Here is a 20646-nt window from a genome sequence, read left to right as displayed (position 1 = left end):
TAACAAAACAACTTAATTCTTGACTTGCTTCCAGTATAAATTTTGAAATGCTTTATATATGTCATGAAATGGATAATATTTTGTTTCTTTTTGCTTATTGTTATGCGACTGGCTTTAACCAGTGCATAAATGACAAACTCAACGCCGGCAGGTAAGTTAGCGGAGGAACACAAAGAACTGGAAGACAGACTTCAGGACAGACTTCTCAGTCACAAGATCCACTTATAAACAGGCAGTGTTTAGTTATGAAAATGAGCATTGCTACATAATATGAATAGGCATTGGCTGGTATAACATTAGATAAAAATATATCGCGGTTTCACTGTATTGTTATTTGTCTGGGTAAAAAACAAAAACCCTTTCCCCTTTGAGCACAATATTTTTACGATATACATTTTATTTTAGGAAACATTTAAAAATATTTTGGAACAGTAAACATGTCAGGCTAAACAATGCAAACTTACTTTTTAATTGAATTCAATTGACTTCTGCTGTCTTCATTAGCTTCAAAAACACAGATTTCTTTACAATTTAAAAACGGCATCTTTAGATAGGCCTATCTTTTCTGCAGGAGATACTATTGTGCTAAAAAACATATATCGTAGGAATGATATAACAGTAAATGTTGGCGGTTTCAAACTTTGACTTTTCCAAACCACAGTATACCTTGAAAACAGTTATTGTCCCGTGCCTAAACAAGAAGCAAATAATAGAATTGCCAATAGGGTTAAGGTTATTTGCTCATATGATCAAGCCAGTAATCATTTAAAAAATAAATAAACAAAATAAATAAATAGGCAAAAGCGAGATAATAATTTTATGTCAAACTTTTCTCATTGTTATAGCACCTTAGATTAATCTTCCCGAGCTACACAGGCGCATCAAGATGACAAGCTGCTGTTGTTAATCTTATCTAATATAGGAAATCAGGCTAATGTGTAGCTAATGGCTGATTTTTTTTTTTTTTTTTTTTAGAAACATGCAGTTGCCCTCATTTAAACATGTAGGGCATGCACACGATATAATGATCACATTTAAGAAGCAAATTTTTTATTTGAAATTTTCACTCAGCATTTAATCTATAAAATGAAAGGTAAAAAAATGTTAAGAAAAAAAACCTGACATATTCTTAATGTTAACACTATTTGAAAACATCTATGATATATTTTCACTTAATAATAACAATTACATTTCCCACAGATATGTTGCGGCTGGAAGGGTATCCACTGTGTAAAAACGTGTTGGAGAAGTTGGTGGTTCATTCCACTGTTATTCTACAATAACAATCCAAACAGCAGCACAAAGTATCAAAAATTGGCTTACCATAGTACTTGCATGCTTGCTTTAGCTTAGCAGATGAGCAGGACTATCTCTGCATGCTGATCAATGGCGATGCAATCTACTGATAAAATTGGCATGTCTGCAGCTCACAATCTCTTTTAGATCAAAGGTCTGTATCACCTGACAAAGCAAGTTGCAGACAGGAATGCTTCATGTGCTCTGGATGAAGAAAGAAATCAACAGTCCAACCGTAAAAGCAATCATAAACTGCATGACAAACTAACCTGAAAAGAAGAATCGTAAAATCAGACAGGTCACCAAAAGACAACGTGAGCCAATATCGCATATAAAAAAGACCTTTTATTGCTGCTGTGCAATTTCAAAAATACAGCCATTAAAACACTGTTCACAGGAACATACAAACTCTTACAAAGTGCCACATGATGTGGAAAGAAACAATGCCCTATGGTTTACAAAATAAAGTATTAACTAAAGATTTAAAGTGTAAATACCTACTGAACACCATCAACAGTGCTTAAAGAAATGTGGCTCAGTCCAAGAAAAAGAAAGTTTGTGCATCCCCTTTACAGCTACTGACAGACATGATCATTCCAATATGCAGTATATTACGCGTTCACATTTTCGAACACTTGACCACTGCTGCAGATGAATACGAGGTCATGTGACCATCATGTGTTCCCAGCAGAAGGAAAGCGTCTGCTGCAGGCCTCCACACTGTACACAGCACAGGGCTTTGTTCAGAAGTTCATCTGGTGAAGATCAGGGGGTATCGTCTCATCATGTCCAGTCAGGTAATTTGGCAGAAGCTAGAACAACTACTCTACAAGACCGAACTTGCTTTTTGTGCGCTGGCGATGTCCTCAGGTTTCCATTGTCTCCGAGCAGGGTTCACCCTCCAGGAGAGACAGATCCAGCTCGGGCAGAGGAACCCGCCAGAACTGAAAGGAATTGAATGAAGAGAGGTCCTCGTCTGAGTGCATCACCTAAAGAGAAACACAAGGAAGCAAAGCTGAATATTCAAAGCATTCAATACAGCAAAAACCTGCACCAACTAGGGTGATGTCTAGAAGATAAACACTAATTTAGACAAAAACATATAAGGTCAGACAGAAACAATGACAGAATGAAAGGTGGTGCAATGACTGTTCTAAACACTAAACACTTCCTACTTTTTTATGTTTTAACAATACAAACATATTAAGCATAACAATGGGTGTCATAAAGTAAAATAATAAACAAAGAAAAATATATAAATAAAAAAAATAATAATACAAAAATAAAAAAGGGTACAGAGGCAAAATTATCAAATTAAATAATATTTACAAAGTCCTTAAAAAATTTCATTTTTTTATACTTTTTTGCTTTAAAAATTTTGTAAAGTAGTAATTAAACAATTTAAGTCACAAAGAAAATTCTGCAAATTAGGTTACGATGAAGAAAATTGACATTTGTGAATTCAATATGTACCCAATAAAATAAAAGAATTGCCTATAAATTCTGTTATGTTTGTCATGAGAAAAGTAACAAATTATATCAAACATGGAAGAATCAATCTTAAACTTATATTTTGATGCAAGATGGTAGATCGATTCGATACTTGAGTTACAGAAGATACTAATTCAAATTTGAATTATATGTTCAAATTTAAATAAAAGCTGAGATTTTTTTTTCACAATGATGCCTCTTGTACATAATTTTATTTTATTTTGGGAAAATCCTGTCATTTATTTTTAGTCAGAAAAGAAAATTGCTGCTTGAATAAAAGTAACCTGAAGTCAGAAAGTGCCAAGAGTTTTTCTATCTTTCTCAATCTTTAATGTGACCGTGTAATTGTAGTTCATTAAAGCCCCTTTGATTTCATTTTTTTTTTTTGCATTTTTTGTCAAAGTTTGTAATCTTATTATTCACCAAGTAGTTTGATTTACAGTAGATTGATTTATTACTCATAATCTAATGCTTTACATTATTAAGACTTTTTTTAAATCCCAAATCCTAAAAAAGCTTCCAGAACCAGCACTGGTGAAAAAGGGCATCAGAATCAGAAGGAGCTTTATTGCCAGCTATGCTTACACATACAATGAATTTGTTTTTGTGACAAAGCTTCTACAGTGCTACAGACTTACAGAGATAGGACAAAAACAGATTATATATTTTAAAAATAGAAGTAGTGAATGCAAATATACAAAGTTATATGTGCAACTTTTATGTGCAAACAGTGCACATAAACACAAAGTGTGTTGTTTAATAAGTGTATGTGTATAAAAAGTGTGTAACAAGTAGTGATGTTTGTTTCACAATTACTATCATAAAGTGTTCATAAGATGGATTGCCTGAGGAAAGAAACTGTTTCTGTGTCAGGCTGTTCTGTCGCATAGCGCTCTGTAGCGTCGACCAGAAGGTAAAAGTTCAAAGAGGCAGTATGATGGGTGTGAGGGGTCCAAAGTGATTTTGACAGACTTTCTGCTCGCTTTGGACAAGTACAGTTCTTGGAGAGTAGGGAGAGTTGTACCAACGATTCACTCAGCAGTCTGAACTATTTGACGTAGTCTTCGGAGGTCAGACTTAATAATGGAGTATGGGTAGTCATGCACAGAGAAACAGGCACTAGGGTCTGTTAGGATCTTCTGGTTTGCTACTACTCTTGTTAATTGGGTTAGAGCTAGTGTTTTTAGAGTTTTTTTTAAGGGTGTTCAGGTTAACACCAAGGCATTGATGTTTTTCCCAACCAGTTAGTAAACAGGTGCTTAAAGTATAGATGACTAGTGGTAAGCTATAAAACATGTTTACATTACAGTCAAATTCCATTAACACAACCTGTATGCCTACTGAACTATATGTAGATGTATATTAATGAGGGACAACTTGTGACATGCTCTCTACATTGTTTACCGTGGTAACCATCTTACTTTGAATTATCTGATATCACATGCCTTCAAAACAACATTAAGTTAGCTCTATTTATTCGACTGTGAACTGTTGTACTTTAATAGCCATTGGCTGATTATATGATTGCACTATTTAGAATTATCAAAATAATAGTTTTGAAACTATATTAATACTATATTACTACTATATACTAATACTTCTGAAACTACTATATTAAGGAGAAAGCCCGAATTTGTGAATATAAAACTAACTTTACCTGAATCTGGATATTATTATAGTGGTGCACCGCCACCTCATGTTCATCACTCATCATTGCACATTGTTCTTCAGGTAACCATAAATTAATACAGGTTTTAGCACATTTGTGTAAAAGTTTACCTTGTCTCCTGCGGTGTGTTTATTTTGTTCGTCTGGCTGTTTGCTTGACTCAGGTTGAAGCGCGCGTGATGACCGTCGCGTCGCAGGTCTTCCAGCATCATCATCATCCTCGAATGTTCTAGACTGGGATATGTTCTGCTCAGCTAGCACTGAATTAGCCCTGCTTGCGGCCAGTTTTCTTGGTAAGTTATCTGTGTCCAGCTGGTCTTCGACAGAGTTCGGTCTTTTCCTGCATCGCTGTTCATCTGATGTTAATAACGAGGCGTTTTGGGTCACGTTCACACCTCCGACCGGTTTGTTGGAGACAGAACGAAAACATCTTTTGTGAGGGACTTCGGGCGACAAAACGTTTTCTGCTGTCCGTTTGGTCATGTGTGCGACCAAATATTTCAAAACGTTAAAGTTTAAACTATGTAAAAGTGTAGCTGTTTAGTTCGCAGTTGCATGCAGTTCCCCAGCTGTTTACGGCATTGGTGTCGTAAATGAAGTTGAAACGTGTGAATACAGTGCCCTCTGTGGCTAGAGAGGTCGAACAACACCAACAGCATTTCAGCCATGGTTTATGCTTTTATAAAGGAAATTATGTATTAAATTATATATATATATATATATATATATATATATATATATATATATATATATATATATATATATATATATATATATATATATATATATATATTACATTTTAGACTTTATTTTGATGGTCCCTCTTACACATTTTGTTGACAAAAAGTTGCATTGTTACATGCCAATTACTTCTCATTTGAGTATTAGAAGGCTCTCTGCTTAATATCTGTTGATATACTCCTCCAACAGATATTTAACTGACTATAAGAAACTTTGCCAGCACATGTCAACTTACACTAACCCTAACCCCAACCCCAACCTAACAGTCTACCTGATGAGAATTAGTTGGCATGCAGATGCAGTGAACCTTAGATTCAACAAAAGGGACCATCAAAATGAAGTGATACCAATGTCCTTCTAAAATAAACAATGTAGCAAGTTTTCTTAGATTTACTTATTTTTTTGTCCATATTAATTGAAATAGTTTGTTTTCCTATTGCAGCCAAGTTAATGAAAAACAAAAAATATATTTTACTTATACAAGGCTAAGAAGATTTTAGATTTTTTTTTTCAGACTGGAACACTATAAACTAAACTAACATATAAACATTTCTTAGATTATCAGAACAAACGCTGAAATCAATACCAACATACCCATATAATTAAAAATGCATAATCTATATTCGTTTGGTCTGAGTGGGGACGAGAAGGGTCTGATTGAAGAAAACCCGAGTCCACATCCACGTTCAGACATTCATCTAACCCTACACATTGAAGTCACTAATCTCAGTGTGCAAGTGCAACAACAGGAGGTGTTGCCAAACATGTGGAGTGCCAAATGTGCCAAAATATTAGGTTTTACATTAATAATTAATTCATTATATATATATACATACATACATACACACACACACACACACACACACACATATATATATATATATATATATATATATATATATATATATATATATATATATATATATATATATATATATATAATCTGCTTAAATCTGTGAGGGTTAAATTGGGTTTCAGCTGGAACATGCGCTGATTGAGTGAAATATTCTCTGTACCTATTGTCAGGGTTCATACACATATTTCTTTACTACTAAAATTCAATGACTTTTCCAGGACTTTCAAGTAAATTCTTATGACCTAATGTTTCATGTATTGTGTATGTGTACATTGTAAATCATAAGAAAAACATTGCACCTTCATTACAGGTTGTCATAAAACATGCAACAATCTATTTAGTTTGAATGAATATTGATATCTATGTAAAATGTATTTAGATAATGCTCACACAGCACTAATAATGTGAGAGCATGTGTTTGGCCATGAACAGAAAAGAAGGAAAGACAAATAACCCATACATAAAGTATACAGATATTTGTTAAACTAATTTCCATAACTTTTCCAAAACTTTGTGGGTTTTTCAGATTTTCCAAAACTTTTCCAGGCCTGGAAAATGCCATGTCACAATTCTATGACTTTTCCAGGTTTTTCATGACTGTATAAACGCTGTATGGTGTAAAAAAAAAAAAAAAAAAGAATTATGAAAAATTTATGCTAAAAAATTAATAAACTACAATTTTTTTGTTGTTTTGCATTGTAACATGCAAAAATAACATGAAAAAAATGCACAAAGGTTCTCCAACGTCCAAAATGTTATTGTCGAATTTGTGTGATGAATTATGAACCCAAAAGTTTACAAAAGCCTTTCATATAAAACAATAAGCCTTTTCCAGGTTGTGTTTGTAAAAACTTTATTACATTATATGTACAAGATCATGAAAATCATGTAAGTTTAAAACAACTTTATTTCAGCGCCGCCAATTATCACAATATTGATGGACAGCAAATTTCCTCAAAGAGGCTGGAGAAGTATCTGTTTAAGATCCAGAGCAGAGTCTGTCACTCTACTATTTTGGACATGGAAGATATTAATGTAAACAACTGCAAGAAAAACACTGAAATGTACTTGTCGAGTGATAAGTGGCATTAGCATAAAGTGAAGCAGCACCCAAAACCTGAGGAACATCACTGTTAAATGAGGCACCAAAACATGACTTACTTTTTTGGTAAATGGGAAATAAGTCAGCACATAATAAAGCTCCAGTCTTTTTGTATTATCAGGAATTTGCTAAAATGATCCATAAGTTTATTATTGGGTCGGTTATCTGTGATATGATCCAGAGCTTCAGCCATCCATCTACTGGTCATGTTGAGTTTTTTGTGTGTAAAGAATCTTCAGTTTGGCTATCTTTAAGTGCCTTATCTCCATTGATCAACTGTTTTGCAGGTTTCCGTACAATAAAAAAGACAGAGTCATAAAGGTACTTGAGCATGGAGCGATCGTTCTCTGTGTATGTGCTGGGAACAGATTCCCTCTCCAACTGTTAATTAAAAAAATAATAACAAAAAACTTTATTTAACATATAATAACATACTTTATTCTTATGAATGCAAATATCTTGGTGGAAAACATTAAGCTGATTATTATTTACCTCCAGGACAAATCCATATTTCATAGCAACAGCCTTTATGTCTTCATAGCTCAGCTCTATGGATAATTCATTTGCCATATTCTCATAGTGGTACAGAAGTGGACCTTTGAGAACAAATAAACAAACAAACAACTTCAACCACACCTGCAAACTCAACTTTGATACGTACATAATATTTGACTGAAAATGATTAGGATTATACATAATCTGTAACTTACCCAAATTCAACCAAACACCACCAGGCTTTAGAATATTCCAGATGGTTTCAATGTAATCGAGAACATTGTGGGCAGTGTCAATGAAGAAACAAGTAGCGACGCAATCCCACATTTCTGTAAGTGGGATAAAACAGTGCTTAAACTCATTTAAGTCTATATTTCCGGTCTACAACTTTACCAAGGACTAGCCTAGGGTATATTTGTAATTGAAAACTGTTAATAAAACTTGTGGTCAAAAACAAATTGTAAAGTGAAATTTTATAATAACAAAAAAGTTGCTGAAAAACTAACTGAAAATAATAGATAGCAAAACTGCAAAACAGGTTGTAAAATAAGAGTTTGTCTTATGTATACCTTAAATGTTATATTCATATGTTTTAAACAAGCATTTGTATACTACTGTATGAGGTCTGCTAAAGATTTAATGCAATCTGGGCAATTATTAAACTTTGCTTTGGTCTACACTGGAAATATCTGATAACTCTGCTAAACGACCAGCAACAAATCTAGCGACTTTTTTTTTTTTGTGTTACTGGAGATTTTTTTAAGATTCTCATCTGTCCGTAATGTACCGTTTCTACTCTTCTCAACAAGCTGCGGGTGATGCTGTTGCCCCCTCCCCTGCCTCAGAGCACTCACAGACAGCCCAATACCACACGCGCACAGCCATCTCTCACACCTGTAACCCCTTTTACATACCAACTGCAATGATTTAGCACCAGGAGTGTGAGGTATATCCCTTGTACAGACAAACCGATCTGCTTCTCCTTTATTTAAAATTTAACAGTTTAATTTGACCGTTTATTCATTTCTTGTTCATAATCACAGACATTTTAATGACTGCGTGAGTTTATTATGAGACATTACAGCAAATTTACTACACATCTATACAGATATACTGTACTCAAGCAACAGTAAATTTAATTAAATTGACATGCATAGGGTGACACGGTGGCTCAGTGGTTAGCAATGTTGCCTTACAGCAAGAAGTTCACTGGTTTGAGATGGCTGGGTCTGTTGGCATTTTTGTATAAAGTTTGCGTGTACTCCCCGTGTTCATGTGTGTTTTTTCCGGGTGCTCCAGTTTACCCCACAGTTCAAAGACATGCGGTGTAGGTGAATTGAATAAACTAAATTGGCTGTAGTGTATGTGTGTTTCTCAGTACTAGGTTGCAGTTGGAAGGGCATTCGCTATGTAAAACATAGGCTGGATAAGTTGGTTCATTCCGCTGTGGTGACTTCTGATGGATAAAGTGACTAAGCTGAAGGAAAATGAATGAATGAAATAATGAATGAATAAATGAATGACATGCATTTAAAAAAAGCGTAATGCAAATAAAAAACCCTATTAACCATAGGCTGTTATACAGAAACTGCTATCTGAAAATTATCTAATATGCAAATTGATGTATGACGTAATCTAGTGACGTTAACGACTTTTTAACTATTTTTAAACCTAATTTAAACTTCAATTTAAAGCTGGATTTAAAATGATATTGTCAATATAAAATACAGAAAATATAACACAATAATAAACATGTGCAATCAATGTCCAATGAAAAAGAAATCTATTTGTTTATGAAAAATAAACTCACCAGGATCATTGTATACTTCTTGAAAGTCTCCAGCGACCATAGAAAAGTCTGAGTCTTCTGGGAGGCTCTGTGGGTTGACATCAGGAAAAGACACAGGTCTTGTCTGATCAGAGGATGCTTTGTTATTACTGAACTGGTGAATCCAGGGATAAAGAGTCAAAGCATTCTCCTTATCACACCTGAGAGAGAAAATATCACTTAGATTCCATGATACTACAGATGTCATGCAGCATTTCTGCTCAATTTAAATAATTTCAATCACAAGTTTTAAAATACTTGATCATATAATGTGCCTATAGAAAATCACCATACCCTGTCAAAATCTATATCTTTGCTCACATTACAGCCTGCTTTCAAAAGACCTTTAAGATTAAGTCAAGGCACACAGGTTAGGGGAACCTACAAAAACATTTCAAAGGCTGGAAAAGTTATTTGAATTGTGATTTGATTTTAGGCTGTGTGACAAATAAAGTCAATATTTTTATAGAGGTATGGGGATTTTCTATAGGCATAATGATTTTCTATACTCAAACCTCACAATTTATAAAAAGAGGCAGTTTCCCACATTTCAAGTAAACTGCTACAGCATAATGTCCAGATCAAGAAATATATGAAAGAAATGTTTGTTTGTTTGTTTGTTTTTTATGTGAATGGCTGTACTTATGATAAATGTAAAGATGTTATTGTGTTGTACCTATTAAGAACAAAATTAGATGAGAAGAGCATGAAGAAACTCCACTCGTTGCCTTGGCAGGAATAGCCCAGATGAGCGATTTCCCATGCGAGTCGACCCAGGCCAGCCCCCGGCACTAACACTCGGACCTGGGACACGTCACTGTAAACAGAAATCATTTACAATTTAATTTCGGATTTACAATTCATAATATATAGAACAGAAAATTTCATGCAAAAATTATTTGCTTTTATTTATTCTTTGCATTTATTGCAGTAAAAACCGTTTCAATTCTGATGTTTGTGAGCAGATCAACATATTATAAAGTATATTCTTCAGTTTTGATTAAACAAATGCAGGGTTGTCATCTTCTCTCTTTTTCTTATTTTCTAAATAGAATTAACTATATACAGAGCTTGACATTAACACTAGCCGCTGAAAACCTGTCAAATGCGCCTATTTCAGCTGTGGTGGGTCAAACAGTCACTCCCACGAGTCACCCTGGCAGATTGAAAAAAATGTTTTAACTGTAGGCTAGTTTTCTTAAAAGTCATGTGAAATTAAACAGAATTTCAGTAGAAGCTTATGAAACCCCAACTCCACATGCAATTACTGCAACCTCAATAGTGAGCCAGACCACACAACCCAAAAAAGTGAACCATTAAAAAAATGTTTGTTTTTTTCAATAACAGAAACCGATTGAAGAACATTTTTGAGAACTGATGATAAACACTGGCTGTCAACAAGTAGAATCACTAAAAGAACACAAAATAATATTAGTCAATCTTGATCTACTTTGATCATTAAAAGAATATTATTTGAGGGTGCAAATAAAGAACAATGAAAAATCAAGTTTTCTATACCTGCAATACTAAAAAGTAATATTACGATATAGTTTATTATAATGTTTATTATAAATCAAGCAATTTGACAGTCTAAATATTATCATTTTTAACATATGCATTTTGGATTAATGTAATATAATAAAATATATAGTTCAAACTACATTAATACTTCAGTCGGCAATAAAAACTAATTAATTAAAAATAGTTTAGATATAACTACAAGTGATACTGGAATTTTGTAGTCAACCTTTAATGTAGATCAAAAAAGGTTTATCAAAAATATAAGATAATTATGAGTATTGTTTTGGTCAAATTGATGAAGGGTTTTGATCCACTGGTATAGGCTACTATGTATATCAAAATTTGGGTGGTCAGAGCTAATCAAGAAAAATGTCTTTAAATCAAGTACTTTTTGCATGCAAAAGTAAAATTAAAGAATATAAAATATATTTTCTCAATAACAAAAACATACAGACACATATCCAGTGAAATGAAAGCAGTTAAAGGAAAACATAATATTCACCACTGGTCAGGAGGAAAGAGTCTCTGGATCTCATCTATAATTGGTTTATAACAGCTGTCTCTTTCAGCCTTTCCTGCTTCACTCCAGTCACGGACAAACTGCTTTATGGTAGACTTCAGCTTGTCCATATCAAAAGTCGAGGAAGGCCGTACTTTCCTTGGGTCAACCTTTAAAAAGCAATGACAATATCAAAGTTGAATAAATTTACTACAAATAATTATTAAAGTCACACTTCTAAAATCACGACAGTCAAAAAAAAAAAAAAAAGAATCTATATACAATGTTATTAATTGTAAGACCTACTGATCGCCACCTACATCCTGTCCATACTCCATGTTCTCAAACATATGGAGGCAGTTGTGCACAACGGCCTGCAGCACTTCTTGGTTTTGGTCGATACAGTAGCGGAGCTTGTTTAGATGTGGCAGGAAGTTGGTCAAAAGCTGCTGGTGGTGATCTGGAAGGCATCGGAACTGCCGTTCGGCTCGATTCACTCGTTCATGAACATGAGTTCTGAGACAGTGGAAGACATGAAATAAACTGAGGATGGGGAGCTTTACTTCTGAACATTTAAGGGCATTTGAGATTAGATAGATAGACAGACAGACAGACAGACAGACAGACAGACAGACAGATAGACAGATAGATAGATAGATAGATAGATAGATAGATAGATAGATAGATAGATAGATAGATAGATAGATAGATAGATAGATAGATAGATAGAATTCTACCATTTTGAAAATGAGTATTTTTTATCTAACATACATAGAAATTAAAAGATAATACCATTAATCCAAGCAAAATATTGCAAAAAAAAGGTTAAACCTACAAAATTTTAACTAAATTTTTCTATTATTATTTTTTGTTTTTGTAGTTAATATTTTTCTATAACATAGAAATCTGGGAGTACTAGTTTTTGGAACGTTATAGGTTTTTTTGTTAGATGAGCTCCAGACTTGGCTTTAGTACTGACTAATCTAATGTATATGCACAAATATAATATTGTATAGCTTCCTATTAAAAATATTAATTTAAAAGACAGATTTTTGAGGGGTGTGCTTATATATGCTGAGCACTGTAGATAGATATAGATGGGGTGGGTGGGTGGTAGGAATGAATGAACGAACGAACGGTCAGACAGACAGACATATAGATATGTACACAGGCAGACAGATAGATAGATGATAGATAGATAGATAGATGATAGATAGATAGATAGATATTTTCTGTATTTCTTATAATTGTTTTTGCCTAAATTGCCTATTATTCTTCCTATTTAAAAAAAAATTCAATGAATGAGCATTTTTTGTGTAAAATAATATAAAGATGCCATGTATATATTCATTTCTAAGCAACACAACATCAGTGATTCTTCAGAAAGAAAAAAATAAATTATTTATTGAAATAACCTTGAAAAGATTTGATATTCTGACCAACTTGCACATTCTGAAAGTCCAGTAATTCCTGGAAAACGTTTTCTAGTGGACCTTTTAAATTCTTCTTTCTTCTTTCAAATGTTAAACGTAATCAGATATTTAGATCACAGCTGTATAAGCTTTGCCCTCAAATGCAGTGATATCAAAAACACGTATAACATAATTCAGTAAGTTTATGTTTTGCTCCTGGATGTTCCAAATGAAAACCCAAATAATGAACAGTGGCTCATCTGTTTCTGGAATGGAGTAGATGGGACTTTAATACATCATCAGTACTGTTTACCTGTAATATTTAAACGCGTTTATGACGTTCCAGAAATGCTGTTTCTCTAATCGAGTCTCCTCCTCGGGTGAACATCTATTCCTGTCCCGATAGTTGTGAAATACCTCTGGTTTGGAAGCTGCTACTGTTTCACTGCTGCTGTTCGCCATCGCTGTACACTACAGCCGAGAGTAGTCGATAATCGACAACACAACCGAAGAAAGGGATGATAGTGGAACCTGCACAATCGATTTCGCGCTTTCAACTCGTTGCTGCAGACAGTCACACTGTAAAAAAGCTTCAAATCTTAAATTTGGGTCAATATCACCATAGGTCCTTTGACAGATGAAAATTTCTTTAAGACAGTGTTCAAGTTTTTCATTAAACCACATGTTTATTCTTTTAAGAAGACTTTAAACTTCAACAATTGCTGGTTGGTCCAGCTCCTGGACCTTTAATAAAACAATTATAAGCAAAAACATGTGGACTAACTTACAAAATATGTCCACCCTGTCAGGGACAAAATGATACAGAAAGCAAATATTTCTGACAGTGTTATCATTCTAAAAAAATACACCTTTGGAAAATATTTCTGTCCCTTCTCTTATATTTATATTTTTCTTAATTAGAAAGAACTTCAAAAACTTTGGAAATAACAAAAAACTATGTTCTGCTATCAGAGCTCTGCCCGAGTTACATACCATTTAAAGTAAAAAATAAGATAGGAAACATATCTGACCAGAATTTATCCAAAACCAATTTATGCTTAAATGTTCCTAAAAGAACCAATGCTAAAGATTGTCATTTGTATAAAGACATTTTATTTTTTCAGTTAAAGTGCATATGACAGGGTGGACAATGACATATAATGGGGTGGACAATAACATGACAGGGAGGACAACTGAAGGAAGAGACAGAGAAGTGTCAATAATAACACACTTAAACAGAGTCATAAAAGAACAGATGTATACAGTGCCCTTTTGTCTTAACAAATTCCATATCCCTGGCTTTGATTCCATATCCCTGGCTTCAAGAACATGCTCTGGGATGACGAACAGCTCAAACAATTTATTAACGTTACAACATTTCAGTTTTACCATTAAAATCACGAAATACTAATATGTGTGATGGTTTTATCTCCAGCTGTTGAATCTGCTTTTTTAGTTTTATTGTTAATTTTTTCTGAATGTTTTTTCATTGACGCTTTTGTGAAAACAAACTTTTTTACACTCCCCCTAAAACTTTTACTTCAAAACCAGTTAAGATAGTTAATACTTAAATAAATCTCTAAAATGCACATTCAGTCTCTCTCCATATACGCACGCACATACAGGTAAAATTTCGAGTGTCCTTAGCGTGTGTGTGTGAGAGAGAGAGAGTGTGTGAGCCTGCATGTGCACACGCTTCTGTGCTTGCTTGCGTATAAAAGAGAGAGTCAGTCAAGACATAGTCTTCATACAAGTAATATCTCAAAATACATTATACCAGCTTAAGTTTATCCCTAAATGTCTACTGTCTACTATTCCAACCTGAATGGCCCTGGTTCATGCTGAGCTTCAGGAGAGATGGGTGGTGTATCTGACACAGGCAAAGCATTCCTCCTGGCCTTTGCTCTGGCTTGTCTTTTAGCCTCCCTCCATCTCTTTCTCTTTTCTCTCCTCTCACGCTCACTTATTTCTCTGACACTCTTCTTCTTTTCAGTCTGCCTGTCTCTTTGCCACCTGGCTCTCTCTTCCTCAAGATACTACTTTCTTCTGTCTGGATCTGCATCTCGATGCTCTCTGTAACACCTTGCTATCTCAGCTCCATTAAGTCCCATACTTCTCAGAAAAAAATGTATTCTATCAGCACACATTAAATACAGTAAAATATGTTTTCACAATCAGTTTTATTGTTTCTAAATTGTCAATAAATGTGATACGTAGTCTTGTTACCCATCTCAGTGGTTGATGTCCACCCTGTTATAGCAGCTTTGATGACAGGGTGGACAATGACAGAGTGGACAATTTTAGCTAATCTGCTTTTATTAAGCACATGGTGGGACACTAGCTAGCATAACAAGCTAACTTGAAGGTGACTTTGAAGTATTTTGACAAATATACCTAAAAAATTGGCAAAAAAAAAAAATTTACTTTTCAGATGTTCACGCCAACAGGGTGGACATGTTATGCGTGACCACATCAAACAATTAACATATAATGATGATAAACATGAAAAATAAGATGAAGTACTTACTCTTTCTGATGCTGTTGGTCTGATCACAGTTCAAATATGTCAACCTTCTGGTGATGATGTCACTGATTGCATCATATTAGTAATTAAAGGGCCAAGTGACCCATAATGACAGGGTGGACATTAAGTTCAGGGACGCATATGAAATTGAAGATATTTTTGTAAAAATACAAATAAATTGGCAAAAACCTTTTTTATTTGCTATTAACTAATGGCAACAATAAAGGAACGTGGAAATTTGTTTGATTATGTGTTTTTTTATCATTATTAGGCTTGGTTGATGTCTGCTGTTCAGCATGAGGGACACAAGAGAAGGGCAGTAATGCATTAGAAGAAAGTGGAATAAAATAAAGAAAACCAATTTAAATGCAGATATTATTGTACAAAAGTGTATTAAAGTACTTATACATTACTTGTATCCAACCAGAATATTATTATTACACAAAATGACTCCATGATTGTGATGGGGACAACAAAGGGCACTTCATAATGATATTGAGCCATTTAAGCAGAGATTCTGTCTAAGGCAAAACTTTAGACCTAGTTGCAGTATTTTTTTTGGAAGCACTTATCTTTCTCTTAGACAAATATGCAAATATAATTATTCCCTTACACAAATCCTAGTGATGAGAGACGCTTTTCAAAGCTTTGATTGAAATGTTTGCTTTGTAAATACAACATAAACTATGGACAAAACTGATGTAATTAGGCCTTTCCCAAACACACTGTAAAAAAACATCGAAACTTTAACTTATAAAATGCATCTTTTTATATCATCATAATAAATATTAGTGTGAATAGTCTGCCAGTTTTCAATGGTTGCATTTTTGTTCAATTCTATGCTCTGCTAAACAGGACAAGAGACTGTTAACTAATATTACTTACTCCTTTTCCTTTTACAAATGTCACATTAAAATGTTTTCAAACTCAAAACTGAACGGTATGTTACAGAATCAACACGTGATCCTGTCAATATCAGTCATCATAATGTCAAGCTAATTATTTTTTCTTAAACAGAAAGGAATGGAATAGTTTCTTTTTTTAAAGTCGACTGTCCTGTACTTCTGTCCTGTACTTCTACTCTTTATAAGAACTATTTGTATTTCTGTCTAATGGGGTATATGCACAGACTTTTAATTTCAGTCAACCAGTCCCATGGCTTTCGGTGAATTGTCATCCAATACAAAATCGATGCATTTAAAAAAAACAGCAATCTTCACAAGTAAGGTGAAGCTGCAGGCATGGAGAACCAATCACACGCAAATAATCGCAAATTGCACGCAATCGCAAATAAATGTGGTGTAAAATATTACACTAACCAACAATTATTTCAGTGTTTGATTTGATCAAAATTAGTGTCAAAAGATAGCATTAGTGTATGATATTTACAGCTTGCTCTTGTTGCTTTTGTGTTATTGTAGCATTCCGGGACACTTTTCTAGCAATATTTTCTGGCAAAATAAAAAAACTAAAAAGGTTAAAATAAAAAGTTTATTATATAACGCAATAATTATTTGCAACATATTTTAGTGCCGTGTAGGTCTACTGTACGTATTACTGTATTATCTATCTAAAAGTGCTAGCACAGACAATAACAGTAACACAATATCACTTTAACAATTGTTAATAAGTTCGGTAATAATTCCAAAGTTTTTTGAAAATCAAAATATCAGTTAATCTGCAAAGAATTTACAATATGAGCTCTCTTAGGTTAAAGCAAAAATAATTTGCTTGTGATGTGTATGCTTTTCCCAGACAAATATACAATTTAAAAGGGTGGTCTCTGCCAACACTAATACAATGCACCAAAGGCTGCAGATATTTCCACAGTTTTTTGCTTGAGAAATGAAAAATCCCCCTAACAAGAATGTAAAGCATTTATTTTATTTTATGTTATTTTCTATGTTAAAAAGTTATTAGTAATCCAATTATTATTTTCACCATTTTTCTCTGCATTGTTTCCTGCTTGATAACTTGTAAAAATAAATAAATGAATAAATAAATAAATAAATAAATAAATAAATAAATAAATAAAAAATAAATGACTGAAATATTGAAGTAACAACAATATCTATTCACAAATACAACTAATAAAAAAAAAACAGAATTATTGCATTAAATTAAAATCTAGTATGCTTAATATTTGATATAATAATGTATTCAATCATAGCGTAATATTTTATAGTAGAAAAATAGTGTAAGTAACAATTTAAAAGCAGCTGAATTCAGGTTAGGATCTTTTAAACAGCAGGTGGCACTGTCTGAGAAAACGACAGGTCTGGAAGTGCAGGTCTAGCCGTCTGAGCGTGCAGATCTGGGGCCTCATGTATCAACGCTGCATACGCACAAAAACTTTGCGTACGCCAGGTTTCACGCTCAGAATCGCTCACGTTTGGATTTACTAACAATGAACTGAACGTGGGAATGTGCGCAGGTTCACGGCAGGTTTCTGGCAGGCGTACGCACATTTTTTGTGCGTGTCTGTTTTATTTCCATTGGCGACTCCTAGAGGCAGTTGTGTTAAATTCCTCTCTACAAAGTGTCTGAGCCAAGTGTGCCGCAAGCCTACGTTTGAGTGAAGGTTTCGGCCGTTAGATCGCCCCCTGGGGGCTGGCTGCAGTACAAGTCATAAAGCCCGCCTCCTCCGTGTTAATGAAGGAGACTTGAGCCCAAATAAAAAAAAATATTACACTTGCAATAAAATGTCCCGAAAGATAGTTCTGGTCGATTAAGGCACTGGTTATTGTGCTGAAATAGGTGCAGATCTTCATTTTTGTAAACAGTTTGTTTTTAGCAGTAATTTAATGCTGGGCGTGTCATCGTGATTGACAGCTGTGATTTACAGTTTCTCAAAGCGCGGCGTCTGAGCTTCGGCAGGAGACTGAAGTAGACTGAAGTGTTATTATTCGATTTCTGTGTTATTTTACCATGACAAAATGAGTTCAGCAGTAAACTATAGTTTCTGACATACATGATCCTGGTGGAACACTGTTTATTCGCTAAGTTCAGGGCTTTTTTCGGGCTTTATTAGTTTGCTGATACACGCCTAGCCACCCAGATAGCAAAACACAGTTCCGGCTAGATTCTCGCCTGCCGGAGACTTATCTCTTAGAGCTCAGACTGACTAATGTTACCTCTGCTGGACCTACTCCGGATGCCTGGACTCACTACCCAATTCCAGCCCGAGTCACTCGAGCCAGATGCGGCGGCCAAGCGAGCAGGCGCTGCCGCATGCGAGCCGGAATCAGCCCGCGACGCCGCGAGTAAGTTATGCGCTGCGGCCCGGAGCTGGCGCGATTGAATATATAAAACCCCCATATTTGTTAAAGTTATTACATCCACTTGTGTTGATATGACAGCAAACGCATGCTGAGAAGTTCGGGGGGCGTAGTTGATTTTACATAAAGCGTTTGATTGGAAGCTCGACTCTGCTCATTTTCGCGGCTCCTCCTCTGGCTCCATCAGACAATCCTTCTGCGCATGTCTGGCTCCAATTTCAGCAGTCTTTTGCGACAGTTTGTACCCGTCAAGCAGGCGTTTTGCCCTCAAGGCGTTCAATGGGAAAAAGGGCTGTCGCGTCGTCCATATTTTTTACAGTCATTGGTCTGAGCCTTGCAATGGCAGCTGTATGAGACGGGTTCATCTAGCAGGTATATAATATTTCCATACCATACATTTGACCAGCTAAACATTAAAGCGCAATTTGCAGCAGTCGCCTGTTTTCCCAATGTAATCTGAGCAATCTACTGCACACACATTGCTATAAAGACACTATCTGAAGATAAATTTGCATGCGTGAATCAGAAACATTTCCATTTAATAAATGTGCAAATAAAATATGATGCACAAACTTATTGATGATTCCTACTAGTCTTTCTCTTGATAAATAGTAGGCAAAATATGATATGTAGCGGGGGAAAAAAAAGAAGAAAGAGTTCATCAGACGCTGGATTCGAGCCGAGTTCATGCTCGAACGTGTCAAAACATGTTCACATGCGTCTTACGAAAGCGCCACTGAGACTGTTAAGAGCGCTGCAACATTTTACAGATATAAACCAGACTATTTTTTTTAATGCACTCAGTGCGATGTTCAGACCCAACTGTGTTAACCGCATCAGCTAAACTCTCCCACTCTATTTTTTTTTCTTTTGTTGTTAATTCCGAAAAACAAACTTGCAAATAACACCGCTTTTCTCCGATCTACCTCCGAAAGCAACACCTCCAATTCACATTCTGTTCAAAGTTTCTCTTTTTGCTTGCTTTTGCTGTTGCTTTTTCGTTGGGTTTTGCCATTAGCATAGTCATTAGCATATTCATACGGGGGAGGAGGCAGGGAGGGGTTTTGTGCTCGTGCATGTTGCGCTCAGTTTCACGTTCATTCGGATGTACAAAAGAATATGCGTGAGACTCGGCGTACGCAGTGTTTCATACATCTGAAATTTTTTCTGCGTACGCACATTTACAGCTTTGTGCGTACGCAATGTTTTAGTAAGATTTCCACGCAAGTCTTCGTACATGAGGCCCCTGATCTTGCGGTTGGGTCTCCGGGCCTGCAGCTTCATAATGTTAATATTCACAGCCTGGCTGAGATACGATATAAAGCGAGTATCAGACCAAACAAGAAGCACTGCATTAAATGCTATTTTTCTGCACCATGTCTTTAAAATATGGAAAATATTTTACCCCAGTATTTTCAATGGAGTTTTTTGCGCTCACCTGCTGCTAATGACGGCGCCTGCGTTAAAGTGGTTTTTCGTTTCTTTTTACGCTTTAACAATAAAAGTGGATGCTCAAGTCTATTTAACTGATTTTCTTTAAATTGCAACATCCATGCTGTAAAAGGAACCTTATGAAATTGAAAATAGTCACATAAACCTTTTACCAGAAGTTTGTCATTGTTGAAAAACACAAGCTGCACATAGTCCATTGACACTTGATTAGCAATCTAACAATCAAACTTCCATAGGCCTATTCTCCTCTTGAAAATAAGTGATATTGTTTTAAATAAGCTATTGTTTTAAAGCCAACGATTGTCATGTATTATAATTGTATCTGTGTCTTTAAGACGGGAAACAGGTAGCATGATGGGAAGTTTTGTAATGTTATGGAGTTCACACACACAAGAGATGTAAAGAGTAGTGGTAAAATGTTAACCTGCATGTGACTGATTTCATTCAGAAGTATGTGCGATCTATAAATAAATATTTGATGAT

The 20646-nt window shown here is 34.8% G+C and overlaps 3 protein-coding genes across 6 annotated transcripts in view; all 3 read right to left on the bottom strand.

Annotated features, from left to right (window-relative positions):
- The window catches only part of trpm6 (transient receptor potential cation channel, subfamily M, member 6), a 50751-nt gene extending 49186 nt beyond the window's left edge, over nucleotides 1-1565 (bottom strand). The window contains exon 1 of the mRNA XM_068221056.2: nucleotides 1324-1565. The gene's annotated coding sequence lies outside the window, so the exon portion shown is untranslated. The remainder of the gene's footprint in view (nucleotides 1-1323) is intronic.
- A 56-nt stretch (nucleotides 1566-1621) lies between these two features.
- wu:fa19b12 lies at nucleotides 1622-5074 on the bottom strand. Its single transcript, NM_001281985.1, is given in 2 exon segments — nucleotides 1622-2285; nucleotides 4567-5074. Coding segments are annotated over 2 exon segments (495 nt in total). The 5' UTR covers nucleotides 4939-5074; the 3' UTR covers nucleotides 1622-2162.
- Nucleotides 5075-6888: 1814 nt separating this feature from the next.
- Nucleotides 6889-15488, bottom strand: carnmt1 (carnosine N-methyltransferase 1). 4 transcript variants are annotated; one of them, XR_012405865.1, is made up of 8 exons: nucleotides 13223-13384; nucleotides 11818-12013; nucleotides 11501-11667; nucleotides 10154-10294; nucleotides 9460-9638; nucleotides 7865-9126; nucleotides 7647-7750; nucleotides 6889-7535 (listed from the first exon to the last, which is right to left on the bottom strand). XR_012405865.1 is itself a non-coding variant. In XM_073950318.1 (8 exons), the coding sequence occupies exons 3-8, from the start codon at nucleotides 11626-11628 to the stop codon at nucleotides 7359-7361; spliced, it is 843 nt and encodes a 280-aa protein (XP_073806419.1). In that variant the 5' UTR covers nucleotides 11629-11667; nucleotides 11804-12013; nucleotides 13223-13384; the 3' UTR covers nucleotides 6889-7358.
- Between the last annotated feature and the right edge of the window lie 5158 nt (nucleotides 15489-20646).

Source organism: Danio rerio, chromosome 5 (assembly GCF_049306965.1).
Source record: "Danio rerio strain Tuebingen ecotype United States chromosome 5, GRCz12tu, whole genome shotgun sequence".
Taxonomy (NCBI): domain Eukaryota; kingdom Metazoa; phylum Chordata; class Actinopteri; order Cypriniformes; family Danionidae; genus Danio; species Danio rerio.
The sequence above is the reverse complement of the archived record's forward strand: the minus strand, read 5'-3'. Positions and strand labels throughout refer to the sequence as shown.